General features: G+C 33.2%; 1 protein-coding gene across 1 annotated transcript in view; it reads right to left on the bottom strand.

Annotated features, from left to right (window-relative positions):
* The window catches only part of LOC137405089 (fibrocystin-L-like), a 114,224-nt gene that overhangs the window by 20,417 nt on the left and 69,150 nt on the right, over positions 1–24,657 (bottom strand). Inside the window, exons 54-72 of the mRNA XM_068091315.1 lie at positions 24,415–24,577; positions 22,532–22,725; positions 22,346–22,463; positions 21,972–22,061; positions 20,785–20,964; positions 17,969–18,075; positions 17,429–17,570; positions 13,549–13,716; positions 11,987–12,123; positions 11,163–11,392; positions 9,603–9,730; positions 8,540–8,772; positions 7,708–7,930; positions 6,973–7,141; positions 6,097–6,214; positions 4,832–4,946; positions 4,335–4,478; positions 3,384–3,488; positions 2,823–2,940 (exon numbers count right to left, since the gene is read on the bottom strand). Of these exons, the coding sequence (XP_067947416.1) occupies positions 2,823–2,940; positions 3,384–3,488; positions 4,335–4,478; positions 4,832–4,946; positions 6,097–6,214; positions 6,973–7,141; positions 7,708–7,930; positions 8,540–8,772; positions 9,603–9,730; positions 11,163–11,392; positions 11,987–12,123; positions 13,549–13,716; positions 17,429–17,570; positions 17,969–18,075; positions 20,785–20,964; positions 21,972–22,061; positions 22,346–22,463; positions 22,532–22,725; positions 24,415–24,577 (2,882 nt within the window). The remainder of the gene's footprint in view (positions 1–2,822; positions 2,941–3,383; positions 3,489–4,334; positions 4,479–4,831; positions 4,947–6,096; positions 6,215–6,972; positions 7,142–7,707; positions 7,931–8,539; positions 8,773–9,602; positions 9,731–11,162; positions 11,393–11,986; positions 12,124–13,548; positions 13,717–17,428; positions 17,571–17,968; positions 18,076–20,784; positions 20,965–21,971; positions 22,062–22,345; positions 22,464–22,531; positions 22,726–24,414; positions 24,578–24,657) is intronic.

Below are 24,657 nucleotides of genomic sequence, written 5' to 3'. Positions count from 1 at the left end.
TCTTACACATTTTTGCTTCAAATTTTATGAATGTGCCATTCATATTCTCTCTCTGCTCGGCCAGACAAAGAATATGGTTTACCCTTGCGTGCTTCAGTGTTGTATTTAACTACAATACCTCATTTTTACGTTTGTACATCGGCGCATTCAAATTTTTGATGGATAGCTTCTACAGCAACAGTAATCTTCTTATACACACACTTCACTGTTAGTAATAATTCAATATATTCATGATTTCTATTTGATTTTTTTCAGTTTGTAATGATTGTACCAGTATCAATTATTCTTATCGTAATCATTGTAGTAGAACAGACTATATAGCCATTACCTAATGATTATTACACATTTAAACACTTACTATTATCTTATTTTTTCTTTAAATTCTTCTGAACTGCACAAGACCTATTTCTTGTAATATAAAGTTTTAAAGGATTTCTATTTTCATTTTCATACATAAACGTTGTGTGCAACAAGCATAACAACAATCAACAAGCTTTAGATATTACAAATTGTATAAAATTTTGATGGTTAATACGTATAATGCATTGAAGTGTGTAACGCATTATTTGTCTACCTCCTGCTGGTGTAGAATTACAAAATTAAGTATCAGCCAGCTCAAACACACTGGCAAAATGTAAAAAATCTTTTACATGTTTACATTATTTAATAATTAAATATATTAGTAAACTAATGAATGCCCGGCGTTCCACAGGTTATAAAAAGGTTGTTGCACAGAAATTTTTCTTTTAATCAACATATACAACATCTACCATCCCAACTTTTAAATGGAGGTGTTTGTTTGTGTGTCCTGTATTTATTTATGTGTACTGTGTTTATTTTTTTGTGTAATTTCCATGGTACCAGCTGCAGTGCCTGCTACAACTCTATCATACTGATTGCAATAGTCCAGCTGCCCATGTGAGTTTAAGTATTTTTCCATGACCAATAATTCTAGCATAATGCTAGCTGAAATATTTAGTGTCAGGTCATGAAAGGTTCGAGTGTGTAAAGAGTATCTGCAGAATTTGTTTCTCAGCGTAGCCTGTTGGACAGCACATTGTATTGACAAATACCTGTCTACAGAACTGGAGGTTGAATGTTTAATCCAATTATCAACTGGATTTTGTATTGCAAGTTTCAATTGCTATAACTGGACACAGGGATGACAGCAAAAAACGAATGCTTTCATTTAAAACTTAGAATGGTAAATGTGGTATGTTAAACAAAAAGGAGTTTTATGAACAACAGATTTTTATTACTCGTGCAATGCTGGGAAATTAACTAGTATAGCCTATATATAAACCTCAGAGTTTGTATTTTGCTGGTCTTTTGTTAGTCTGTTTGTCTGTGTGTCCAGTTATAGCGGCAAAGTTTGAGGTATGGAAAATTTGTTGTGTACTGGATTTGAACTTTGAACATCCAATTATGCAGACTGGCATTTATGTAATACACTATGCTGTCCAACTAGCTATACTATGAAATAACTGTGCACATACATTGGCATGTGTTATGCCATAAAAAATTGGCATTACACGTGTCAATGTTTCATGGCTTCAGGCTAAACACTTCAGGTAGCATTATGCTAAAATTGTTGGTCAGAAGAAAAATGATCAAGCTCACATAGGAACCCAGACTATTGCAATCAGTGTAAAGCTGTAATAGGTACTGCAGCCGATACAGTCTGACTTACACAGAAATAAACACAGTACAGACAAGTAAGCAACACTTTCATTTAAAAGTTGGAATGGTAGATGTATTGATATATTGATATATTGATATATTGATATATTGATATATTGATATATTGATATATTGATATATTGATATATTGATATATTGATATATTGATATATTGATATATTGATATATTGATATATTGATATGTATATACTGATTGTCGATTGAAAGGAATATTTCTGTGCAAAAAAATTTTTTTATTATCAATGCAACACCGGGTATTCACCTAGTATAATCATATAACAAGGATAAAATTACTCAACTATGATAGAGCACAAATGACATAAGACTGATATATACTTAACATATATAACATATAGGTATAGGATATATAGGTATAGGACATATAGGTATAGGATATATATGTATAGGTACACATATAGGTATTGGACTTGGCTAAAACACAATAGTGTTTTGTAACTACAATAGAGAAAACAAATTATTACATAAAAATCTTATAAAGCGTGCTGTTTTTTAACTGCTTGTAATAAAATTACTGTAAAATGTATAAGAGGAACCAAGGAGGGTTTAATAGGCACTTCTTGTGACATCAACAAGAGGTGTTGTTTGAGTAGTATTTACTAAAAAAGGTTTTAGTCTTTGTATGCCATTTATTATTAATCAGTGCTATAGGTAGTAATCAGAACAAATTTGTCTTTGAAAATTACCATGTAGTGATGATGCCACTTGTCAAGTAAGTTTAAAGCACTCTAATAGAACCGAGAGACCTTCGGTATACCCTATTAATTTGTCTTCAACTTCACCATGTACACGTAGTAATGATGCAACTTTTCACGAAAGTTTAAATCACTTTAATAGAACTCACAGACCTTCAATGTATCCTAGAGGTCACCTTGATGGCACTGTTGCCTGACTACGAATAGCAATAGTAGCAATAATTGGATTATTAGGAATAATAATAAAAACAATAGTAATATATAGTTTTCTTTTAGAAATGAAGTTAAAGATCTCAGGAATTATCTTTTTTGTGTGATGCTACTGGTGCTATTGGGTGACTATTACAAACACCAATAGCAACAATAGTAATGATAATAGAAGTAATGTGAATAATAATAACGGGCTACCTATTGGAGATGGTGTTGTAAATCTCAAGGGTTATCATCTCGTTTGGTCCAGAATTGAGCATTGTCAGTCGAAGATGCTGGGGAGCAGTAGATGTAAAATAGAGGGCATAGTGAACATCTGTAATACCAAATAGAATATTATCTACTGAATTTATATACAATGATGGCAATATTCCACTTATCAAATTCAAGCTTGTCAACCTCATAAATAGAGCTGATAAAAATATGGTGGATTTAGCTTAACATCCAATAATACAACTGTTTGATGGTCATACTAAATTAGTATAGAGCCTCTGTTGAAAATCAGATATTCTGTTGTTGAGGAAAAATTTTTTTTATAGATCTAATACCTCTTCCCAAGTCATCAGAAATCTGATTAGAAGTTTTTCAGCTTTATATCTAATTACAGTGGGAGACTTAAAAGTGTTCTTAAAACCTGATAGTGATACACCCATTCAGATTATCGGTACTCGATTGGTTAATTGTTAGGATCAGGAAAGTAAGGAAAGTTATTCATACTTAAGCTGGTGCAAGACCTTAATAAAGCTTACATAAACCTACCAGTAGCAACAAGAGCCATAAAGGTAGACACTCTTTTTCTGCAGGTATATCCAGAACACCAACCATGATCCTGTGGCCCATTTATAAGGTCTATGTACTTCTCACCTTGCAAGAGAGATGGGCTGTTTAGTAAAAACTGCTTTGAGCATGATTTCAAAAAAGACTAGTCATATCCGATGTAACGCTTTTTTTCAAACTAGTGCCTATGCTATAGTTATCAACAGTACCAGCCATGGAAAATGCTATATGAAAACAACAGTCAATATCATATTATCCTGAAAGTTAAGGTGCAAAATATCATAATTGATTAATGAGCGCATGAACTGGAAAAGAAAATATTGTCAGTATGTGTGGAATTAATGTTTTGCAAGTGGGTCATAACTCCCTCAATCCTTGACTTCAATCACCATTCGCTATATCAACATATTATAGGTTATTAATGTAAGCTACAAAACCTAATCTGATAGTCTATAGATAAAGCTCTAGGATATGATTTAGTGATGGGCGTTAGAAACAAATTAGTGTAAAATATTTACAAGATCATTATACATATGCAGAAATTTTAGAAGTTATAATTTTATGCACTGCTTGTGAGAATATGAGATATAAATATTATTAAAACGACACTAATGTTTTTTTCTATAACCATGATGTGTCACACTATTGCTAAAACAGTTGTAATTTTCTAGCTATAGGAGCTTGACAGACTCAGGCTGGCCAAGTAGAACAAATAATTTACAAATTTTTAATAAATAGTTAAAAAATCTGAAATTTTTTTACATATTAATTGATTAAAGAAAAAATGAAATTTCATAGTTTAAACACCTAGTTTTTATAAAATCATAGGTGGTTGAACAAGTATAGTATAAGATCAACAAGGAATAAAAACTCCTCGTGAGACAAGCAGAAACTCTAACAAGAATGAACACGTAAGATGAGTGAGCTTATTACCGAGTACAGCGACTGGAGAGAGACGACGAGTCTCCGTGTCAGAGTCCATACTCTCTATGACGAGCATCTCATAATTATAACCACCAGTGCACTTGTGTGCCTGCCACTCAGACACATACTCACAATCTCTGTTTCCAATAATTCCTGCAAATCAATCAAAAATAATTTCAGATTTTTTGATTTGAAATTTTTTCAAACAGTTGTTTTCAAGTAATTTACATCACATATTCATGAATTTATAATTTATACCTGCAAATCATTCAACAAGGAGTCTAAAGGTCTGCACAGACTATTGCTGAGGTAGCTAAAACTAGGAAGCTGGTAATTAGGTACATGTAGTTGTAACTTTCGTTGATGTACAATAAATAAAAGAGGAAGAGAGTATTGAATAAGATGGGTTGATGTTTTTGTTTTATAATTTTCTCAAACAGTTGGGAAAGGGAGTGTACATCATAGAAATGTTCTCTAAATGAGAGAAAATCAGTGTCTATATGTACCTTTGTAAGGAGCCACTTCGTCAACATCTAGCCTATTTCCTTCTAAATCTGTTAGCATTGTCTTAGGAATTCTGTAGTCACCTAACCCTCTTCTCGGATCGCCATCCCATTCAAACTACAACAAATACTTCAAGAGCTTATTTAGGCATCGAGATGCATTTTACAAACAACTGGATTGCTGCAAAAATGCATTCAAGCAGATACAAAATATTTACTCAAGAAGTTGGGTTTAAACCCTTCCATTATAAATTATTAATGTTAATCGTAATAAAGACTACTGAACGCCTGGTGTTGCCCAGGTATTAAAAAACTATTTGCATAAAAAATATTTTCATGTAACATATAACAACAATTGTTATTCTAACTTTCAAACTTCATGTCATGAAAAAAGTGTTTTGTGCAGCTCAAATCAATTAGGACAAAAAATAAAACAACTGTAAAGGTTTTCAAACTTTGTCAAACTACTGTGGCTTTTAAACTTCAAATCATGGGTTTTGTGTAAATGAAATAAATTAGGAGATAAAATAAAACAACTTCAAGTGTTTAAATGTAAGTGTGAAATAATCAGCAAGTAATGGCTAAATATAGTTGGCTTTTCTATGAATAATGATTATGATCTGCAATAAATGTAACATTACAATGTACTACATGCAGTACGTAGTGTAAGGAGTTCTTACCATTGATACAGACATATAACATAAACGTTGAGTTTAACTTAAATGAATCTATCCTCCTAAACGCATATTGAAAGCTAAGTTTTAGCATGTGTTTTGCTAAAATGAACTTTAATTTTGTCATTTTATAAAACTTTATCACTGTCTAAAATTTTACCACTGATCTATTTCCGGTTTCGTTTTCACTATAATTTATAATGAATAACCTTGAACTGGGAGATAGCAAGCATTGTATTATTTTCAAGAGTTGCGAGAGAAATTTTAGCAAATAGAATATTAGCATTTTTATTATTTCAGTGTAGTCAGTATACCGACTGCCAAAATTAAATTTGAGAGAAATCCTATGGCAAAAAAATTAAAAAGATTTTTGTCCTCGTATGGCAAACACGAAAAAACATCACGTTACATATTGTAAGACAAAAAAGGGGTGCACTGTATTAATCAATGATTTAGCGTGTGTAGTCGCAAAAGGTTATGCAGTATATGAAAGAGCGATGAAAGAAATAAGAATGGCTTAGCCTTGTAGTTAGGTATATAGATTAAGGTTCAAAAATGTGCTTTTCAGAATAGGTGGCAAGAGAACAAGCTAACCTCTGATTGAGGAATCACAGCACCGACTTCACCAAGCAATGACCCATCCAAGTCTTTGATCATGCATTTCTTTTTAGCATCGCAGTCCATGTCTACGCAATCAGCTGAGTTGATCTTTCTAAAGTTCAGAGACATGACACTGTTCAAGCAAAGAACTGAATCAATAGAGCTCAGATAGTGCTATCAGAATCCATCCAGTCATGAATTATTAAAGTGAAAGATTACCTTCAATAATTAGTTACTGACCATAAACACTGAAAGTCTATGTTCAGGGAAAATTTAGCTCTATCAGAGTTGGAGTAGCCACATCGTAGTAAATATTCAAAAATGTAAAAAATTGAGCAATTTTTAGTGTCTGAAAGCATCATGCATGATAATGGCATCATGCATTATGCACTAATCATGCTTTAAGATCTGAGTGTGTTGTGAATTTTCAAATTTTGTATAGCTACAGGATAGTTCTAGAGTTATTCGCAAACCTTTATGGCATTCACTAAATTTATAACAAACTACAAACTTAAGCATTTATATACTATTAGGAGTGCGTTAATTTTGTTTTATTGCGTCAAATAAAGAAAATTTTGAGAAATTTTTTAAGCTGCAGTGGAAGAAAAATAACAACCCGGCAGTGTTTCTATGCAGCATAGAATAACCCATCAAACAATTCAATATAAAAGCTATGCACCTGATAGAAGTTTGATATTTCCATCAGGTGCACATCGCAATGATGCCTTAATTTTTGCTGGATTTTAAGTATTAATTGCTATTGAGCCACTTTTAACTGTAGCATCAGCGTTTTTATCATGTTTGTCGCCGCTACACACTTAACAGCAAAAAATCTTGGATGTGAAATACAACTGCTTCGTAACAACTAACGAGACAGAAGGTCGGTGATAGAATGCTTTGCTCTCGTCGTCAACGTCAATGAGAGTGAGAGATGAGACTTCCATAGGGTGCTGAAGATCTTCATTTCCTGGAGATGTGCTGAAAATTACGTCTCGCTTATTGCCTCCACATGCCAGACCAAATTTAGCAAACACAACATCTACAAGCATTCAGATAGAAGTAACTTACAGACTTCTTTTTCAAACACTTTTTTACAAAGCAACCTTTGTGAGAGGTTTTAAAAGCGCTTCGGATATTTGTGTGAGAAGGAAATTAAATTGGAAAATAATTTGGAACGCATGCACATATAAACTGGTTAAATATATTGTTACATATTTTATCATGTGTAAAAATATTCTTATCCCAATCATTAAAACTAGTTGGATAAACTTGAGCCATCCAGAAACTCACACCAATCACTAAAACTTAAACAGATTCAAGTGTGATAAATAAGGAATCTGTTTTCGCAGTATTTTATGGTTGGTAAAACATTTAGGAGGCAGTGACATGAATGATCAATAAGGTCTTTATAGCAATAAAAAAGATTACCATTTGAACTTGGCATGAAAGAACGCTATTGGTTTAATCAAAAAGTGAACTTTTTGGTTGCAGATGCTAATCTAGAAAATATTCAGTTGTCGAGGTCTAAAGTATACCCGAACAGCTTAACTAAACTTGAAATATAACACTGATAGACCATCTATTATTTTTACAAACTTTACTAACCTTTAACAGTTGTTAATCCTGCATTAGAATTGTAAGTCATTAACCCTTTCCATGGTTTGGAAGGGGCTACGTTTGAGCCACTCATGAATTGACCAAAAGCCATCGCAATTGACCCTCCGCTGTTGCTCGTCCAAGATCGAGCAGTAGAAGTTGTGTCTAGGTTACAGCTGTCAGGATCAGCATCATAGGCCATGCTACAGTCTCGCTGATCAGTGCTGCCAACCTTTACAAAAGATGCATGTATGCTGCCAGAAAACTTATTAGGGGAGGAAAAAACAAAGCAGTTTACCGCAGCCACAGCCAAATGCGTTAATAATTTTTTCTAAGTTGGGCAGGTAAAAAGGTTTCACGAAAGATATTGGTGTATGAGAGGCAGGGCAGTCAGAATTCAGGATTGAGCTACAATGAACATACCGATATTAAAAACAACAAATGAAGTACAGTTTCTACTATAAAATAATATTTGTTATATGCATAGAGGTAACATATTAAATGACTAAATCAGGGTAAATTGGAACTTCTATTAAAAACACCTCTTCTTTCATAGGCTAGTCAACAAGTGGTAATAAGGCTGCTTTAAAAACTGATGTTTGTTCATTTGTGAATACCTGTAGGTTCTTTCTATCATTTTTCAGATAAGGATTGTAATCAGCAAACATTATCACAATATATTACTTTTAAAACCAAAGTAGATTGGTACTAGAATCTAGTAACTGGAGACCTTAAATCAAAATTTTTAAGACAAAGTATTTTTTCTTTTAGCCATTGGTCGGTCTTGTTTGTATCGGTAACCAGGAAATTTAAAAAAAAATTAAAGTATAACTTCACTTACTATGAGAGAATTAGAGAGTTGTACTTGTTTGTTGGAAAACTGATGAGAAAGAGCTTCAGGGCCCATGATCAAAGACAAGACTCCCACTTTGTTATCTGCCAGTACGAGATCTTCCAGAAGAACAGCAGCACTTGTCTGAGTATAAATCCCATAGTCAAATGTGTGGTACACTGTGAAGCCAGACACCTTCACACATGGCGTAGGAGCAGGATATTCTGGCAAGATAACTACCCCTACAACATTGTCATATTGTCCATCAATGTTAAAGATGAACTAAATGATTTCCTGCTATAGATAACAACAGATTCAGCTATGGAGTAACAAGTTCTTATTACTGATATGTTAGCATATTATCAGAAAAAAAAAGTATCTTTAGCTATTGAAAATTCTATTGAAAGCAATCTTATATCTCGCATGTTTACAGCCATCCTTAGCAAACACTTTGTGCAATTGATGTGGTATTACTGGCCAAAACTGTTCACGCATCATCTAGATTTTATACTTGAATATGTTGTATCTACACTTACTTAACCAATTGTTAAGGAAAGAAAATGACAGATGTTTGTTCTTTACATAACTTTGAACTATCTTATCCAAATGCCAACATTATAATTTGGGGAGCAATTTAGTGGGTTCTATGGGTAGTGAAGTTAGTACCGGCAGTAGTGTTTATCGTTGGAAGTTTTATGCATCAAACCTCTGTCTTTTAATATTAGCTATCTATAATATATTTACTATTGCAAAGCCAATCACAAACCAACCAACTATGTCTTAACTCTTCTGTTAAGTTTAATCTAAGCAAAGAACTGTCTCCGAAGAGCCATTCTAAGTGCTCTGTATAACCACTCAATCTGAGACAAACATGAATAGGCTAATGCATACATATTGGTTGGTATATTATGTTGGTCTAACTACTTTCAAATTAGTAAGGTTGTTCAGTTCATGACAAGAAGATAAATGTAGATAATCAAACTAACCTATTTTAGCGTTCTGTCTGAAGCTACAGTTTTCTCAACTTGTTACCAACCTGATACCTTTGCATGTTCTGGGAGTAGTTGCTTACCAGACAAGGTTCCATGAGCCACGTTGCCAGACCAAAGATCTGCCGACTCACAAGAGTATCCAGCAATAGAATATCCTGATCTCTCAGAGCCAGCCACAGCATTGTCGGTGAGTGTCACTCCAGTAGAATCAAAGATCTAATGCAAAAAATTATTACAAAGCTTAAAATTTAACAGCAAATCTTGGCTGGTAGTTTATTCTTGTGTAAAAAACATTTTTGCATTGTAACATTCTGTGTATTTTTAGTACCATAATAAACATTTGGACAAGTAATTTTTATAATAAATAATAACAGTGATGTAATGCTAACAAAAACAATTGCAATCGCAATATCATATATTTTGATTGGTGAAACGAATAAGATAGCATCACTACTTATCCTTTAAATCTCTTAACTGACAGTTAACCGAAACAACTTCTAAATTACAATCAGCTACAACAACACAGTTGAGCTTGTTTGTTTTGCAGCAATTTATATAACATCAGTGCAGCAATAGATTATTTTTGCAAAAAAGCTTCATGTTCTATCAAATCAATCACATGGCTTTTGAGCTGAACATAGCTGGTTATTCCAGCTGTTTAATAATATTAATGGCTCTGTAAAATATTTTGATTGTAACACAAGTACTGACAAAATTAAATTAAATTTCTCAAATTAAATAAATTTTTAAATATGGTGAACTATTTAATACAAGTTTGTAAAGATAAGACTGTAGGCCTCCACCATTCTTTAAGGAGATAGAAAACTACTTTTTTTCTTATTCTGTCCACCCAAATTTATATTTCTTCATTCTATGCATTTTCGAGTGTTTTACAGAGTTTTGTTTTAGGTCCTTTTTTTCCTTATATGTATAAATGAAACCTCAAAATTTCTTTCTCATATCAGTGAGCCAAGTAACTTTTCAATGGTTCATTACAGTGTTGAGCCATCACAAACCCTACTGAACAGCAATGGTTCAAGACAACATCAATAATACAAATGCATGGGTTAACGTTCGACATACAGTATGCAGCGTACGTAATATTCAACATGCCAAGCTCACACCTCTTTCTCCTAGTCAATAAATAGAGTCTGTTCTAAAATTGTAAACAAATTTCAATACTTTTAACAAACTCCAGAATTTGGTGCAACACAGGCTATGGCCACACCATAAGCATATTTATACTCAAATAATGATATTAACTTACATACATGTATGTTCTTTATATATATATATATATAAAAAAGTATAAGATATATATGTCTAAAGTTTATATGTATATACATATGTATATATACATGTATATATATGTATATATACATATATATATATATATATACAGTAAAAATATATAATGAAAATATTTTCAAATTGAGATACCTGCTGTGAAATGTGAGTGTGAGCTGAAAGTTTGTCACACTGATAAATCAAAAAGCATTGAACATTAAAACTGAAGTTGTTTTAAAGTCAAACAGTTTTTTGCAAAATTTAAAATATCTCATTTTGGTTGATTCTAAAAATGCATCAAATAACCAGAGATATTTTAGCCTCCAAGCGAAAAAGACAGCGTTCTAGAAAATCATGGTAATACCTCAATTGAACCATGGTAGAAGAAACTGTCTGATTCCATTCTCTCCTGGTAGCACGCTCGAGCTTGAGTAAATGTCACCAGGTTTCTGCGGAGAGTAGAGTTGGTAGATTTTATTCTTATACCTGCATCTACTGTGCCGTGAATGATGTTGTCTTCAACAATGATGCCATCAGCATCAATTACACCAATAGCCGTGTTGAAGCTGTCTTTGAATGAATTCTAGAAAAATAAGGAGTAATAAGTTTGTAATTATACTGGCTTAATGGCTGGCATTAAATGTTCAACCAATCCATATCAGGACACAAGCTCTTTGGTGGTATAAGAAAGTTTTATATGTGAGATCGGAGCTAAACTATGGCCATAGAAAATTGAACATGTGATAAAATGCTTGTATGCAAAAAATAGTGGTAATCAATTGCAGCATGTGTATTGGCCATCAATGCGCTGGTTTCATTTTCAAATATTATAGAGATTCAGTTGCGACTGAATTATGAAATCTTCAGAGTATAAAATGACAACAATCTTTATAAACTTTAAATTATTCACACACATATCAAGATATGTCTGTTTGGAGAACTTCTTACCCTGCAAAATTATATTCGCATTCATGGTAAATGGTTTTGGACAAAGGCAGAACAGTAAGGCTAATAAAATGGCTATAAATTCATAAAATCACGTAAGTGTAAAAAATCAACAAACTATTGAAAAATAAAAATGATAGAATAAGAAGTGTCATATATAATATCAAAATATTTGTTGTAAATGTTGTGTAGCCATATTTTGTAGTTCCAATCAGCAGAAAAAAAGACTCACTTGTTTGATATAAGAGGGTTTAATCTCAGAGACAGGCCCAGTATTCAGAAAGGAAAGAGAAAACCTTGGATCCTCATAGTTGATATAGCCTTCCTGGCCCATGTGATAGAACTCCGTATCACTTATTCTAGCATACCCTGAATAGAAATAGCAGCAAGTTTTTATATTCATGTCATCAATTCATCAAAAGCATGCTACATATGCTTGCAAACTATTGTAAACAAAGAAAAATAAATCTCTTTTTATAGACTATTATTGACAGTATAATTATCAAAAAATGTTCTATTGAGATGTTAAATGCAAAACTTAAAAGTTGGTTTGCCATTTTGTGAAAAAGCAAATAACTGTGCCAAACTCACTGACATTGAACTGCAGCGATCTTAACAAAAACTTGAAAATCAGAAAATTTTTTGGTCTATTTAGCACTTGAAAGCTTAGGAAATTGTTTCTCTACTTGATCCTGATCACCTGATTCTACACACAAGTAAAGTCAGATGAATGGTTTCACTTGGTTTTTCCATTTCTGTTTTACAGAGGGTCTCAGATTTTTTTCACTTTCTTCTTAATTAGTTTAAGTAAATAATAATTTTTAAGTTGAATAAACTATGGATTCTCAAAATGTTGCCTAAATACCGAGGGCATGTTAAGCTGACCGAGAGGTGTAAATGGCTGCTAACAGAGCATTAGTTTCAAAAGAAACTATGGAAATTTTGGGTAAAAAGGATAAAAATAGACAAAGGTCAAAAGATCCTTTATTTCAACAAGAGTTCACACCAATACTATTTGTTTTTATACTTATAACAAATATACATACTCTATCAGACTCAGTCTACTGCAACCATTATGTTACTTCCGTTACCTCTAAAAAATCCCTTCTTTGAAAAAGTAAAAGAATAGCCATTTACCAAACTTTATTTCTGTTTTTTTCCTTGAGTTCTACTCGCATAGAGCTTCAAAGTGATAATTAGTTTAAAAGAAATTGTGTTGTTATTCTAATTGGTTTCAAGGTTGATGGAATGTAGTTCACACAATCTAGGATGAGAAACCTGTTTGTATACATTAGATTAGATTTCAAAGTGTGAAGCCACCAGGAGCTTTGCCGTAAAATGAACCATAATTTTCCATCTAGACAAATGATCTACCGGCTCTAGGAGCATTAAAAGCACATTTTACTGACCCACAAAAAACAGTAGCTATCATATGGGTATGGACTTGGATCATTTTAGTATGTGTGTACTTCTCTTTGCTATGTCATGGTTACAATGTTTTATAACTTAGACCAAATCACAAAAATCTCACAGAAAAATACCTCCTGAACAGTCAAATTTGCTACAAAAATTCTTTCAATTATTTTTAACAAAATTCAGTAATCCGGCAATCCGAACAGTAGAAGCAATACTCTGATGCGGTCTGTTTACGACGTTCATAAGTCACCTACATTAAATTGAATGTTTTCTAGCTCTGCTGAATAACTAAAGGCTGCCATGCAACACGGATACAAATCAAATGCTACAAAAATTAATTTTTCAAATTTATTTTATAAGCCTGTATGAGGCTTGTACCTGTCCATTGCTGAGTACCATCAAAGTAATCGCTGACCAAAATGCGGCCTCCAAATGACTGCTTCTGGAGATCAGAATGTGCTTCTCCTCTCACTTTAACATTTCTTGAAAGGAGGCCCACTTCAGCGCTCATATCCAGGTTGTAGCCTTCATACCTGTATTTCAGCGCTACCAAAAAATATTTACTTCATAGGTCATGTAGCAAAAACATGCTTTGGGGTTGCATCAGGCAGATGGGAAAGTTCTGTAAGTAGTTTAACTAACATAAGATTCACAGCAGCCATTTAGTGGGTATTGATAATTCTATAATTTCAACCTACAATTACATCATAAGTGGTTATGACTTGGGCTTACCAGAGAATGTTATTAAGGGCAGACTAAAGCACTTTTCATCACTGACAACATCACTGTATAGGCCTATACATTTCATTGTCTTTTTATACACTATATATTGTTACTTCAAAACAGTAGATAAAATTCCGAGTCATACCATCAGATATTATATAAGAGACGCTTTAAGTGCTTCCAAAAAAAATGTAAAAATGTTAACAATATAATCACTATAGTTAATAAAAGTCTTCAAGCTTATTTCTCATACATTATTCAGCATGTCAGTGAGTATTTGAGAGGACAGAACAAGGTGCTCAAACAGCTTAAACTTTCTAACATCAGAAATTACAAATTGTATTAATAAAGACCAGTAGTAGTTTACCAGGTAAAATTCAGTAAGGTCTATATAAGCTGCAGAAAAGTTCATGACAACTTATTGTTACGCAATTGGTTAAGCATCTCATACTGAACACAAGTCTTTTTTGCTTTTATACTTCATCATATTTTGTGTGTTTTTATAAGAAATCATTATTGTATATTCTTGCATATAAGCCTATCTCGCATATAAGCCGACCCTAGCAAAACAGCCATGAAATCAGGGAATTTATAAAAACTTGCATTTGGTTGACTTTTCAAACCCTAACACGCCTTACATAACTATTAGAGCAAAAGGTTCTGGAAATGAAGTGGCTTTTGCAGGCTTAGTACAAATCATTCCTGATTGGTGAGTAGTTGTATAATTAGTAGAGCTGCAAAATGATCGCGTTAATTAAACGATTAACGTGATCAATACAAATACACAATTGAGTTGAGCCAATTAATCTTCAAATAAAATGCAACCGAGGTGGTACAACAGATCATGATGTGGTTCCTTTGTATTGTTCAATATATAACATTAATGTAGCAGGTTACCGCCATTTAATTTACTAACAAATAAATATTATGACAAGCAGCACTTTCTTACCAATTATATACAACCACAATTATTTTGCGCTCAACTATGAAAATACAAAGAGAGTCGCTAACATTAAACTTGTTTATACAATGCACAAGCACCGTGCCGATCTAGCCGTAAGCGGCCTTGTTGTTGGCTGTCCAAGCATGTTTCTAGGTAGCAGCAAGAAAAGCAATTTCAGTATCATTTTATACATGTATCTCACAGTCTATTTTTGTTTATTTTTAAAGTTATACGTGTATTTTTATTTTTCAAAAAATCACAATCATATTTAAGCTTTAGAATATTAGTAATATTTGTAAGATTGACACTTTATTGGAACATGAAAGAAGAAAAATGTTTTCCGTACTAGCTAGCGCATTGCCGGGCATTGTTGGAAGTGAAAACAAGAAAGCGAAGTGCACTAAAAGCCAGAAAGAATTTGCCTACCACCCCAGCACATCCTCATTAATAGATAATTTAACTAATTCTCATCCTACCGCGCACCAGCTGTCGCAAACAATATTTACTACTACCGTCCCCTGTGTGTGGCTATTCTCTAAAGCTGGCAATATTGTATGTAGGAAGAGGGTATCTCTTTTTTCGGATAATGTGACTAAACTGTGCTGCCTCAGCTCTTGGCTGATTTAATTATAGACTTTTATAGACTGTTTTCATACTTATAATAATTATTGCATTGTAACATATGTGCGTTATACATAACACGTACTCCTGCTAACAATTGTCTCAAATATAATTAATTTATATGTAGCTGTATTATTTGTTTTTGAATATGGAGGTTTTTGCTAGATTACTTCTAAGATTAATCAGCGATTAACTGGTTCAGACCAGTTATTAATCGCGATTAATTTTTATAATTGTTGTGCAGCTCTAATAATTACCCTATCATTTTTCAGGTTAATCAAAAGAAAACAATCATCTGTTTGTGTTGAGCTAATGGGAAGCATGTTTGCATCTCAAGCTGACTTTAGTTTTGCATTTCAAGAGCATGTTTTTATAGCTATTTATTCTTCGCGATGATCAGAAGCATTACAGCTACGTAAGTTTCACAAACTGTCGATCAATGGACTTCCCATAATTATCTATGGGGCAAAAATAGCAGTGACAATGAGTGTTTATTTCAACAGTAATAATAATGTCGTAAGCTATAATAGTCGTAAGCTAATAGTGGTAACTCGTCTGACTTGAAAAATGCTTAGCTTGCCCACCGTGATAGTATGAAGAAAACACGAAAAGTGTCCGAACTGAATCTGCAACACATTTGTGGCCTTTTCATGGCACCAGAAAATTTAAAGTTGAATGATAATTATATTGGTCAAATTTTATGACAACTTATATGCGCTAATGTTAAATATTTGGTTTGTCTGCTATTTGTCTACATAAAAATATATTTAGTAGCTAAAGTGTTACCATAAAATCGCTATTTGAACGCCATGGCGCTCTATTTTTCAACCCTTCTTCTGAAGAGGAGCTTTATCAGAGGTTAGGTTCAAATAGAGGGTGGTGTTGTAATTTTCAAATAGCTTATCAGAATTTTGGAAAGTCAAATTAAACCCATTTGCGGGCGAAGCGAATGTCGCCTATACATTGCACATTCCTTCGGGCAGAGCAGCATGAACTCTTTTGAATGCAAGACATCTGCTAACTTACTCCCAACTTGTCATAGATTTCAAAATAAATATGCTTGAGAAGCTGAGAAATATCTCTACAAGTTAATATCGATTGCTTTCTATTAACCTGTGATAATATTACAGCCTGCTCCTTGCATTGAAGTTAGCTGAATTTGTTGTTTTTGAACACTTTTCTATTTGTCACTTGCTATTATAGGTCTGTGAAGAGCAAAGAACGTCAAAGTGGTGGTCAAATAGAGGCTGAGTTCAATTAAAGAATGGCGCTCTAATTATCAGCCTGTCTCCTACAGTGGCAATCAAATGGAGGTGGCATTCAAATAAAGATTTTAAAATAAATATAGTGGTACCCATTATTGTTTTGTTTTGCTTTTATTAATGAAGTTGAGCTAACAAAGGTTCGAGTTGTAGTTGGTAAAATTAAGTTAGCGTAGTGTCATTTTGTTTGCTTTCAATCAGAGTTACTCACGCGACGCATATAAGTTGGACTCATAAGTTGTTTAAGCATATTTTCATTCTAGAATTTGCTTATATGGGAGGATATTGGTAATTTGCTGCCAAGAGCAAGTAAAAATCTGAAATGAAATATAGTAGAAAATATAAAAAATGCAAGGAGTTTTAACAGTGAGACTAAAATTTGGGCTAAAAGTAAAATGATAATAACGTTAACGCATCTCAATAATTATATCAGAGCGTTTATGACAGAAGAGAATACAGTTGTAAGAATTTAAAGAGATAGTCTTTGTAAAATTGTGAAAATTAGAAAACACACAGTTTATATAAGTTTTACATAAATTATGCAAGCTACCCCTCATGACTTCACAGTCATCAATCAGTAATATGGGGATGTGACAACTCGTCAGTTCTAAATGCTGATCACTCAAACTCCCAAGTGTATAGGGAGTTAGTGTAATAGAGAGATGGCGCTGAATAAAAAAGAGAGAAGCAAAGTAAAAATAAATCTTACCAGTGTGTTTATAATTCAAGCTGGTGTTGAGAGTCAGTGTTTGTCTATCAGATGAGACGGCTGTAATCTTTCTCACTTCTGACTCCCAAGCACTTAGACCAGATGTTGATATGACAATCTCATCGCCGGTTACCCAGTCAACCTAAGACACAGATGGTGGTTTACATGAACATTCAGCTAGAAAACTTGACTGGCATTTATGGTGACAATTAAAACTTTTGTAAGTGTTTAGCCATGCCATCTGGCTTTGATTGTGGATAAAATGACATGTGATTGCAAGAGCTAAACACAATAAATAGGTATAATGACTCAACCAGGGAACTTCTTGTTAAATTAGACATATACATGTACATGCACATGTATATTTTTAGATGTACATGTATATGTCTAGATGTACATGTATATGTATATGTTTATATGTACATGTACATATCTACAAAGGCTGGATGTCAATATCAAAATACATAAAACATGCATCTTTCCTGGAGAACAATATTTTGTTCCAGCGTTTCTTTGAGTCACATAGTCACAAATACTTACAGAATCCACAACTGTGATTTCTGCGGAGCCAACGCTAGCTTCTTGAGACAAGCGAGTCCAATAAATACTCCTATTCATGCCATGAATGTCAAGACTCCCAAAAACACCTAAAATTCAGAATCATCAACCATGTTCTTATATGACTGGTGGGTATATCTCTTGACTGCTGCAGTAGCACACAGAGTTACCTGTTATTGTAGAGCTGATACAAGTATCTGAAATGTTTTAACCCTTCTGCTGGCAAATATTCAGCTGTAATACCTGATAAAATTCCACATTCAAATTTTGTTTGCAGTTTTCTATAGTTTTATAAATTGTATATAATTTTATTTCCATCTTCCATCCTAGAAGACAAATAGTTCACCAGCCATTTATCTGGCAAAAATATCCTCAAATAACAAATATTTGCAATACAAAAGTGTTTCTCACTTTTTATAATTCTCTAAATTGCGATTAAAAACCATTATAAACCATTTATTAATTGTTGTTCAAATGCGGCTACATTTTGCCTGCATCAGCTATGACCACAACTTATCTTTAAATAAAAAAACTGTACCATTATTTAAATGGCTTTATGAAGAAACCGTAATTTGCCTTATTATGTTATTAGCTTATATAATCGCTAAATAATTACCTTAAAAAATTGAAATCATTTACTCTATCCAAATGAAGAACAAAAATTTAGGTGTCACCAGTCCACGCTTACAATGACTGGTACTAGATTATATAGACCAAAAATTATATTCTATGTTATTCAAAACAGCCATCATAACCTTCATCACACCTGTTTGCCAATTTTCTTGGGATGTTTTAAGAAGAGCCTTTTGGTCGGAAGTCTAATGCCAATTTAGTGTAGTGAAATCTTTGGAAAATGATTTTTCAGTCAATAAGAGTTATATGCATCATAATATTTACCACAATAAGAATGGTGTCTGTCTATAAAATAGGATAAAAGAACGCTTTCAGCAAGCTCTAATGTATCATTTGCCATATAACAAAAGCATTATGCAAGCGTTGTAAAAATGTTGTTATTTGCCTTTTCTGCAAGCTATCCTTTATACTACAAACTAATGATGATGTTGATCAGGGATCATTGAAAATGGCACGTAGAGAATGCCAACACATTTATACATAACTGTATTGACACATTTTAGCATTAATATTAAAAACACAAGTTTTAATGTGGAAAATAGTTCGGGTTCATTATAAATAGTTATTATGATAACATTAGTACCACATAATACCACCTTAGCACCATTGTCAAACTCTAACCTTCACAAAATTAACGTAAAACCTCTATTTGAACACCATGACTTTTAACCATTCTCAAAAAGAGGGGTTTTAGTATAGGTGACCTGCACATAGAGGGTAGCGCTGTATTTTTTACAGGTTCATCAGAGTTTTGGGAAAGGAAATTTAATTTGACCCTCTTACGGGCGAAGCGATGCTAACGTTGACTATATTTTGCACTCTCATTCGGGCGGAGTGACATTAATGCCATCGGCCCAAGCTTTTTTACTAAACCTTTCCTCATATACATCAAAGTATCAGTCAGAGTTAAACAAGGAACTACTTCAAGTAAAACAGTATACAGATACAGTTATTCATTATTTTGATAGTGTTGCTTCAAGATTTTAAATAAAAAACATTGAAGCTTTAGAGTTAAAAAAATGAGATTTGATACAAACAGAAGCGATAAAAAAATTATCATTTATAGTCATAAATAAGTCGAGTTTTCGGGGAAGATTGTAAGGTAATATTTGGGGGGTTGACTTATACATGAGCAATGTTTATGGCTATGCTGCTGCTGAGATGAATATAATGTGAATATGAAAAGAAAACTGCGCTGTTATAGATGCAATATGCACATCACTCTATGAAGCTATAACAAACTCTCATAACAATGAAACTTTGTCATATAAATGTTAAAGTTATATCACAGAGCTATCAGTATCAAATATCAGTGAACATATGGCATGTGTTATCGGTAGTCAAACCTACAATGAGTATTTCAATCATAACAAAACAACCATCATTGTTGTACTATATACTGCCACTGACAGGTTTTGATTTTAACGATTGATATATTTGGAAAGAGCATTAAGAAGATTTTACAACCATTCACATATTCATAATAGACCTTGCTCTATAAATATTCGCTTTTGTTTGTTTTCTAGCTAAAGAGCAGCAAACACTTAACTTGCGCTTTTATCCTGCAGTCTTTTTGCACAAATACTATCGTAAGCGAGTCAACCCAAACCATGTTTAAAACCTGTTGAAGAACTATTTATCATATTGAATTAAAAACTTCAAAATTTGAAAGTTATGCTTTTATATGTCGAATAGCAAAAATTAATGCGGAATCGATATGATTACAGAATATTGTGGAATAATATATTCTAGGTAGACTTATACATCAGTAATACTTGTAATAATGTAATTTTTGTCTTAAAAATACCTATTGGTTTATACTTTATACATGGGATCAATGGATACATGATTAAATACGGTAATTGTTATTGATATAACTGAGTCATTACTAGTTCCATTTTGTGGTCTCTCTACTACTGATCATTTTCCATTATGGGTTCACAAAGATCAAAGAATGTCAAAGTTGCAGTCAAATATAAGTGACATTCAATTCAAGGCTGATGCTGTTTTTAAAACCTTTTCTCCTATAGTGTCATTTTGTTAAAGGCGGCATTCAAGTAAAGTTGGTGCTCAAATAGAGGTGTTACAGTATTCTGAAATTAGAGCATTTTTTGCTTTAACCCCCCCCCCCCTCGAAAGATAAATACTTCATCTAAGTTACCTACCAATGGCTTTGGCACCGACAGTTGGCCCTCCAAATGGCAAATATTGTTCTTCAGTTGACCAATCACCTCGCAGAACAATTTCAACATTTCCTTTCATAGGGTTGTCTTCCCAGCCAACAAAAAGTCGGCCTCCAAAAAGCAGTATATGTGTAGCGCTCAGAGTGAAGTCTAGGTATTCACCTAAAACAACAGAACAGTAAAGAGATTGTACACAAACTTAGCATGGGGTTTAAAGTAAATTAGAATTGACCGCTTTTAGGGAACCAACTAGTTTTTTTTTAAACCAAAATGATTTTAATCAAATACATGTACATGTATGTTAAACAAGTATCATTCAAAATTATGCGTAACGAACCAAAAATGTCCTTTGGTTTAACATATATATATACTAAAAAACAATCCGTAAACAGTTTATATGCAAATTGCACAGAGCACTATTATTTTCTTCAGCAGCACTTCTTGACATGAATGTCATCTCAGCATCACACTTGCTTCTATTAATAACTTTATATGTTTCCTCTTCTTGTTAGATATGTAATTTGAATTAAACTGTGTTTGAATTTTGCACTCAGCTGCCTCTCTAATTACTTCATATTTAAAGTCGACAGAGTCATAACCTTCTCTTTTGCTCACCAGTTGTTTTGTTGCTGGCTCACAGACTTATCACAGAGTTTCTCTATTAATTCAATTATATCTCATTACTAGACCTTCTAAAATTTTAATTTACTTTCTCTTTTCACGTTGCAGTTAACCTACTTGCACATTAGTCAGTTACTTTTTATGAGCTTTCATCAGACTTTTGTGACTGCCAAGTTGCTTTGCAAGTGAGATAATTGACCAATCTACACTGTCTACTGATATTATAAGTGCAGATTATCAGTGATTCTATTGGTTTACAGCATACACTAGTACTACCAAAAATGCTAGTACTACTAAAAATGAAGTTGCACTGGATCTGTTCCAATAGGCTACCGCAACCGAACAATCGGCAATTGACAGTGATTGTTGTTTAACAGTATATCTATGAGTTCTTACTAGAAAGGTTTTACTGGACCAGTTAAAGGTAATTAATACTAAAGAAGCTACTCAGCTTCATACAATAGAGTTATGCTATTTTAATTACTAGCCATTCTTAGGAGAACTAAAAAGTCTAGAACTAAAAAAATAAAAAGAAGAAAATAGATTACCATTGATCTTGGCAGGTTCAAACTCCAGAACACCATAGATGTAGAGCTTATTGATGCGTGCAGGTTGTGTGTCTAAGACTACCCAGTCCTCTAAAATACACATTGATTGTGATACCAGAAGTATTCCATAAAAAACAAAATGAAGTCATTCATAAAGTCAGCAAATTATGATTTACGTATGATATGTGAATAAGACAGCGACCATTAAGCTGTATCAAAGTTGGAGCTGTTAGAAGTTGGCACACAAAATAGCAACACAAAGTGGAGAATTCCATGAAGCGTGGCAACAGTTTCCTCCATTGCTGTCTTTCCATGTATCTATGAGTGCCATGATGTGGTAGTATTTACATACAACAAGGGTGTATAGGCCATACCATTAAATATCTTGACATCTTTGTCATCCACTGGAGGACTGAATGTACCATCACCATTGTTACCACCCCAGCCATCCTCTGCCTTCTCCCATGCACTATCCTGTGTCAATGAAACACTCTTAACTTATAAAAGGAGTTCATATACAAAGATGAGGCTTATGCTTAAGTGTCCAATCAAGCAGTAACGTGTAAAAGAAACTTATTGTTTGTTACCTGTGACCAGAAGATTGCATCATCAGGTCTGGTAGTTGGTGGAGGAACCTGATTTGGATCTGGTGGTGGAACGCAGTCATTGAAAAAGCAAGTAAAAACTCTAAAGTTGATTGACTTGTCGTTGCCATAACCTAATGATCTCTTAGCCACTGAAGTCTTTCCAGATACTGTAACAAACATGAAAAGATTGCTGGTATAATGCAAAAAAAGAAAAGAGATACAAGTGCACAAACCTGGCTCAATGCGACAAAACATGCAAAAAAGTAATTTAAACACTAGTATCAAAATGATGATATATTATATTATATTTGATTAAAAATATAATAAAATAAAAATATATTCAAATATCTTATGAATCGGATTTTAATCAGCCTTTTAAACATCAATTTACTGGTTAGCTTAATGAAAAGGAAAGTCTTATTGGTAGTGTATTGTTAGAAATATATTATCATAAAATTTTGCTCAGATATCCTATAAATTGCACGATCAAAGTTTTGATCCAAAACATGCAAATTTTTCCAATTATTTTGAATCAGTAGCTAAATGTGGTGACTGTTAACAGAAGTTAACATTGTCATTTTATTAGGTAAAATAGACAATCAATGAAGCTTGGTAGTACATAAAAAGTGAACCACTTTTTGTGACTTCTGCTATTCTGTCACCACTGGAAAAACAGCAGTGATGCAGTGTTAAGCAGTGTTTATGCTCAGAGCGTGCATGGTCTGTGTTTTCCCATCATAAATAATGTTATAATCATATTCTAAAGATTATTGTGCAGAATTAATTTCATGCTGCATTTTCTTTGATTTAAAATGCTTGCAGAGGTTTTTAGGCCTGAAGATATAAATATAAAAACTAATACATGCAAATCTCGCATTTGAAAAATCATTCTCCGCTTTTCAAAAGCAACAGAACAAAGGCTTGTTTAATTTCTTTCTTTGCATTTTACGCTTGGCGTAGCATTTTGTGTAAACAAATTCTGTGTTAGCTAGACTATACTATTTTTTTGCTAAAGTCACTATTTGGATTGCCTTGCTGATAAAAAAGTCCAAAGAATTAATAAAAAGTCAAAATGTCCTACAACAAAAATAAGCAAGTAAAAGTAGCATTTATATAAAAACCTCCAAGATTTCAGGATTAACAGTAAGGCAAAGTCAAACTGATGACTTTTGCGTTCACGTTTCATCATAGTCCTTGTATTTTTATAACAAACATCAACTTTTACCCAAAATCGCAAACAGTTCTGAATGGAAAGATAGTGAAAAGTAAAGAAAAGCAAAAGTTTTAAAAGTGATTGACTTAATTTTGAGCTGAAATTAATAAAATATTAGATAACAGCGAAGATATAGCCATGAGGGGTTCACAAAAGGTTTAAATGATCCAAAGTTTCTGCACAATTCACCAATTGGCTTGGCAGATTTAGGACTATTTGAAGATAAGACAGTTTGACATTACACAGAGATTTCAGAGCATTTACAGACAAAGGAGAACATAATTTTAAAAATTTTGTATGTCAGTTGCAAAAAGATATTAAGTTTAAAACAAGCAACTAATGTGAGTTGTATGTAAACTAATACCCAACCAGTTACATGTGCCCCGAGAGATCATCATGTGCAATAAGCGCTGCACAATTAATCCAAAATGCAGACAGGTAATTGAGTTGTACACGTGGTAGTGCACTGGGTTACAAGGCTAGATGTCTTGGGTTTGGCTCGTGTATAATGCAATCTTTTTCTGCCCTCCAGCTGTAGCTTTGGACATGTGCGGCTCTTATTGTTGGAAAGCTTACAGAAAGGGCAAAAGCAGTAGCTTTAAGGACAATTTATAGAGAGATAAAAGTAAACATGAGTCCATACCTAAATATGTAAACATGAGTTCATCACTCAAGTGCCAGTCTCCATGTACATTGTCTTCATAGGTCAGCTCATTTTCACTGCCCTCAGAAAGAGGGCCGGCAGCGACTTGAAACCTATCAGGTCGCTGATACAACTGTTGACCCATGATTACATAGTCTGTATCCTACAAAGGCCATAAACTAATTTATTGCGATATGCACATACTCCTTGCTAGTTAATAGCCAATCATTCTGCAAGAATTTG

The sequence above is a fragment of the Watersipora subatra genome, chromosome 9 (genome assembly GCF_963576615.1).
Source record: "Watersipora subatra chromosome 9, tzWatSuba1.1, whole genome shotgun sequence".
NCBI lineage: Eukaryota > Metazoa > Bryozoa > Gymnolaemata > Cheilostomatida > Watersiporidae > Watersipora > Watersipora subatra.
Note: the sequence above shows the minus strand (reverse complement) of the source record. Positions and strands in the feature narration are given on the sequence as shown.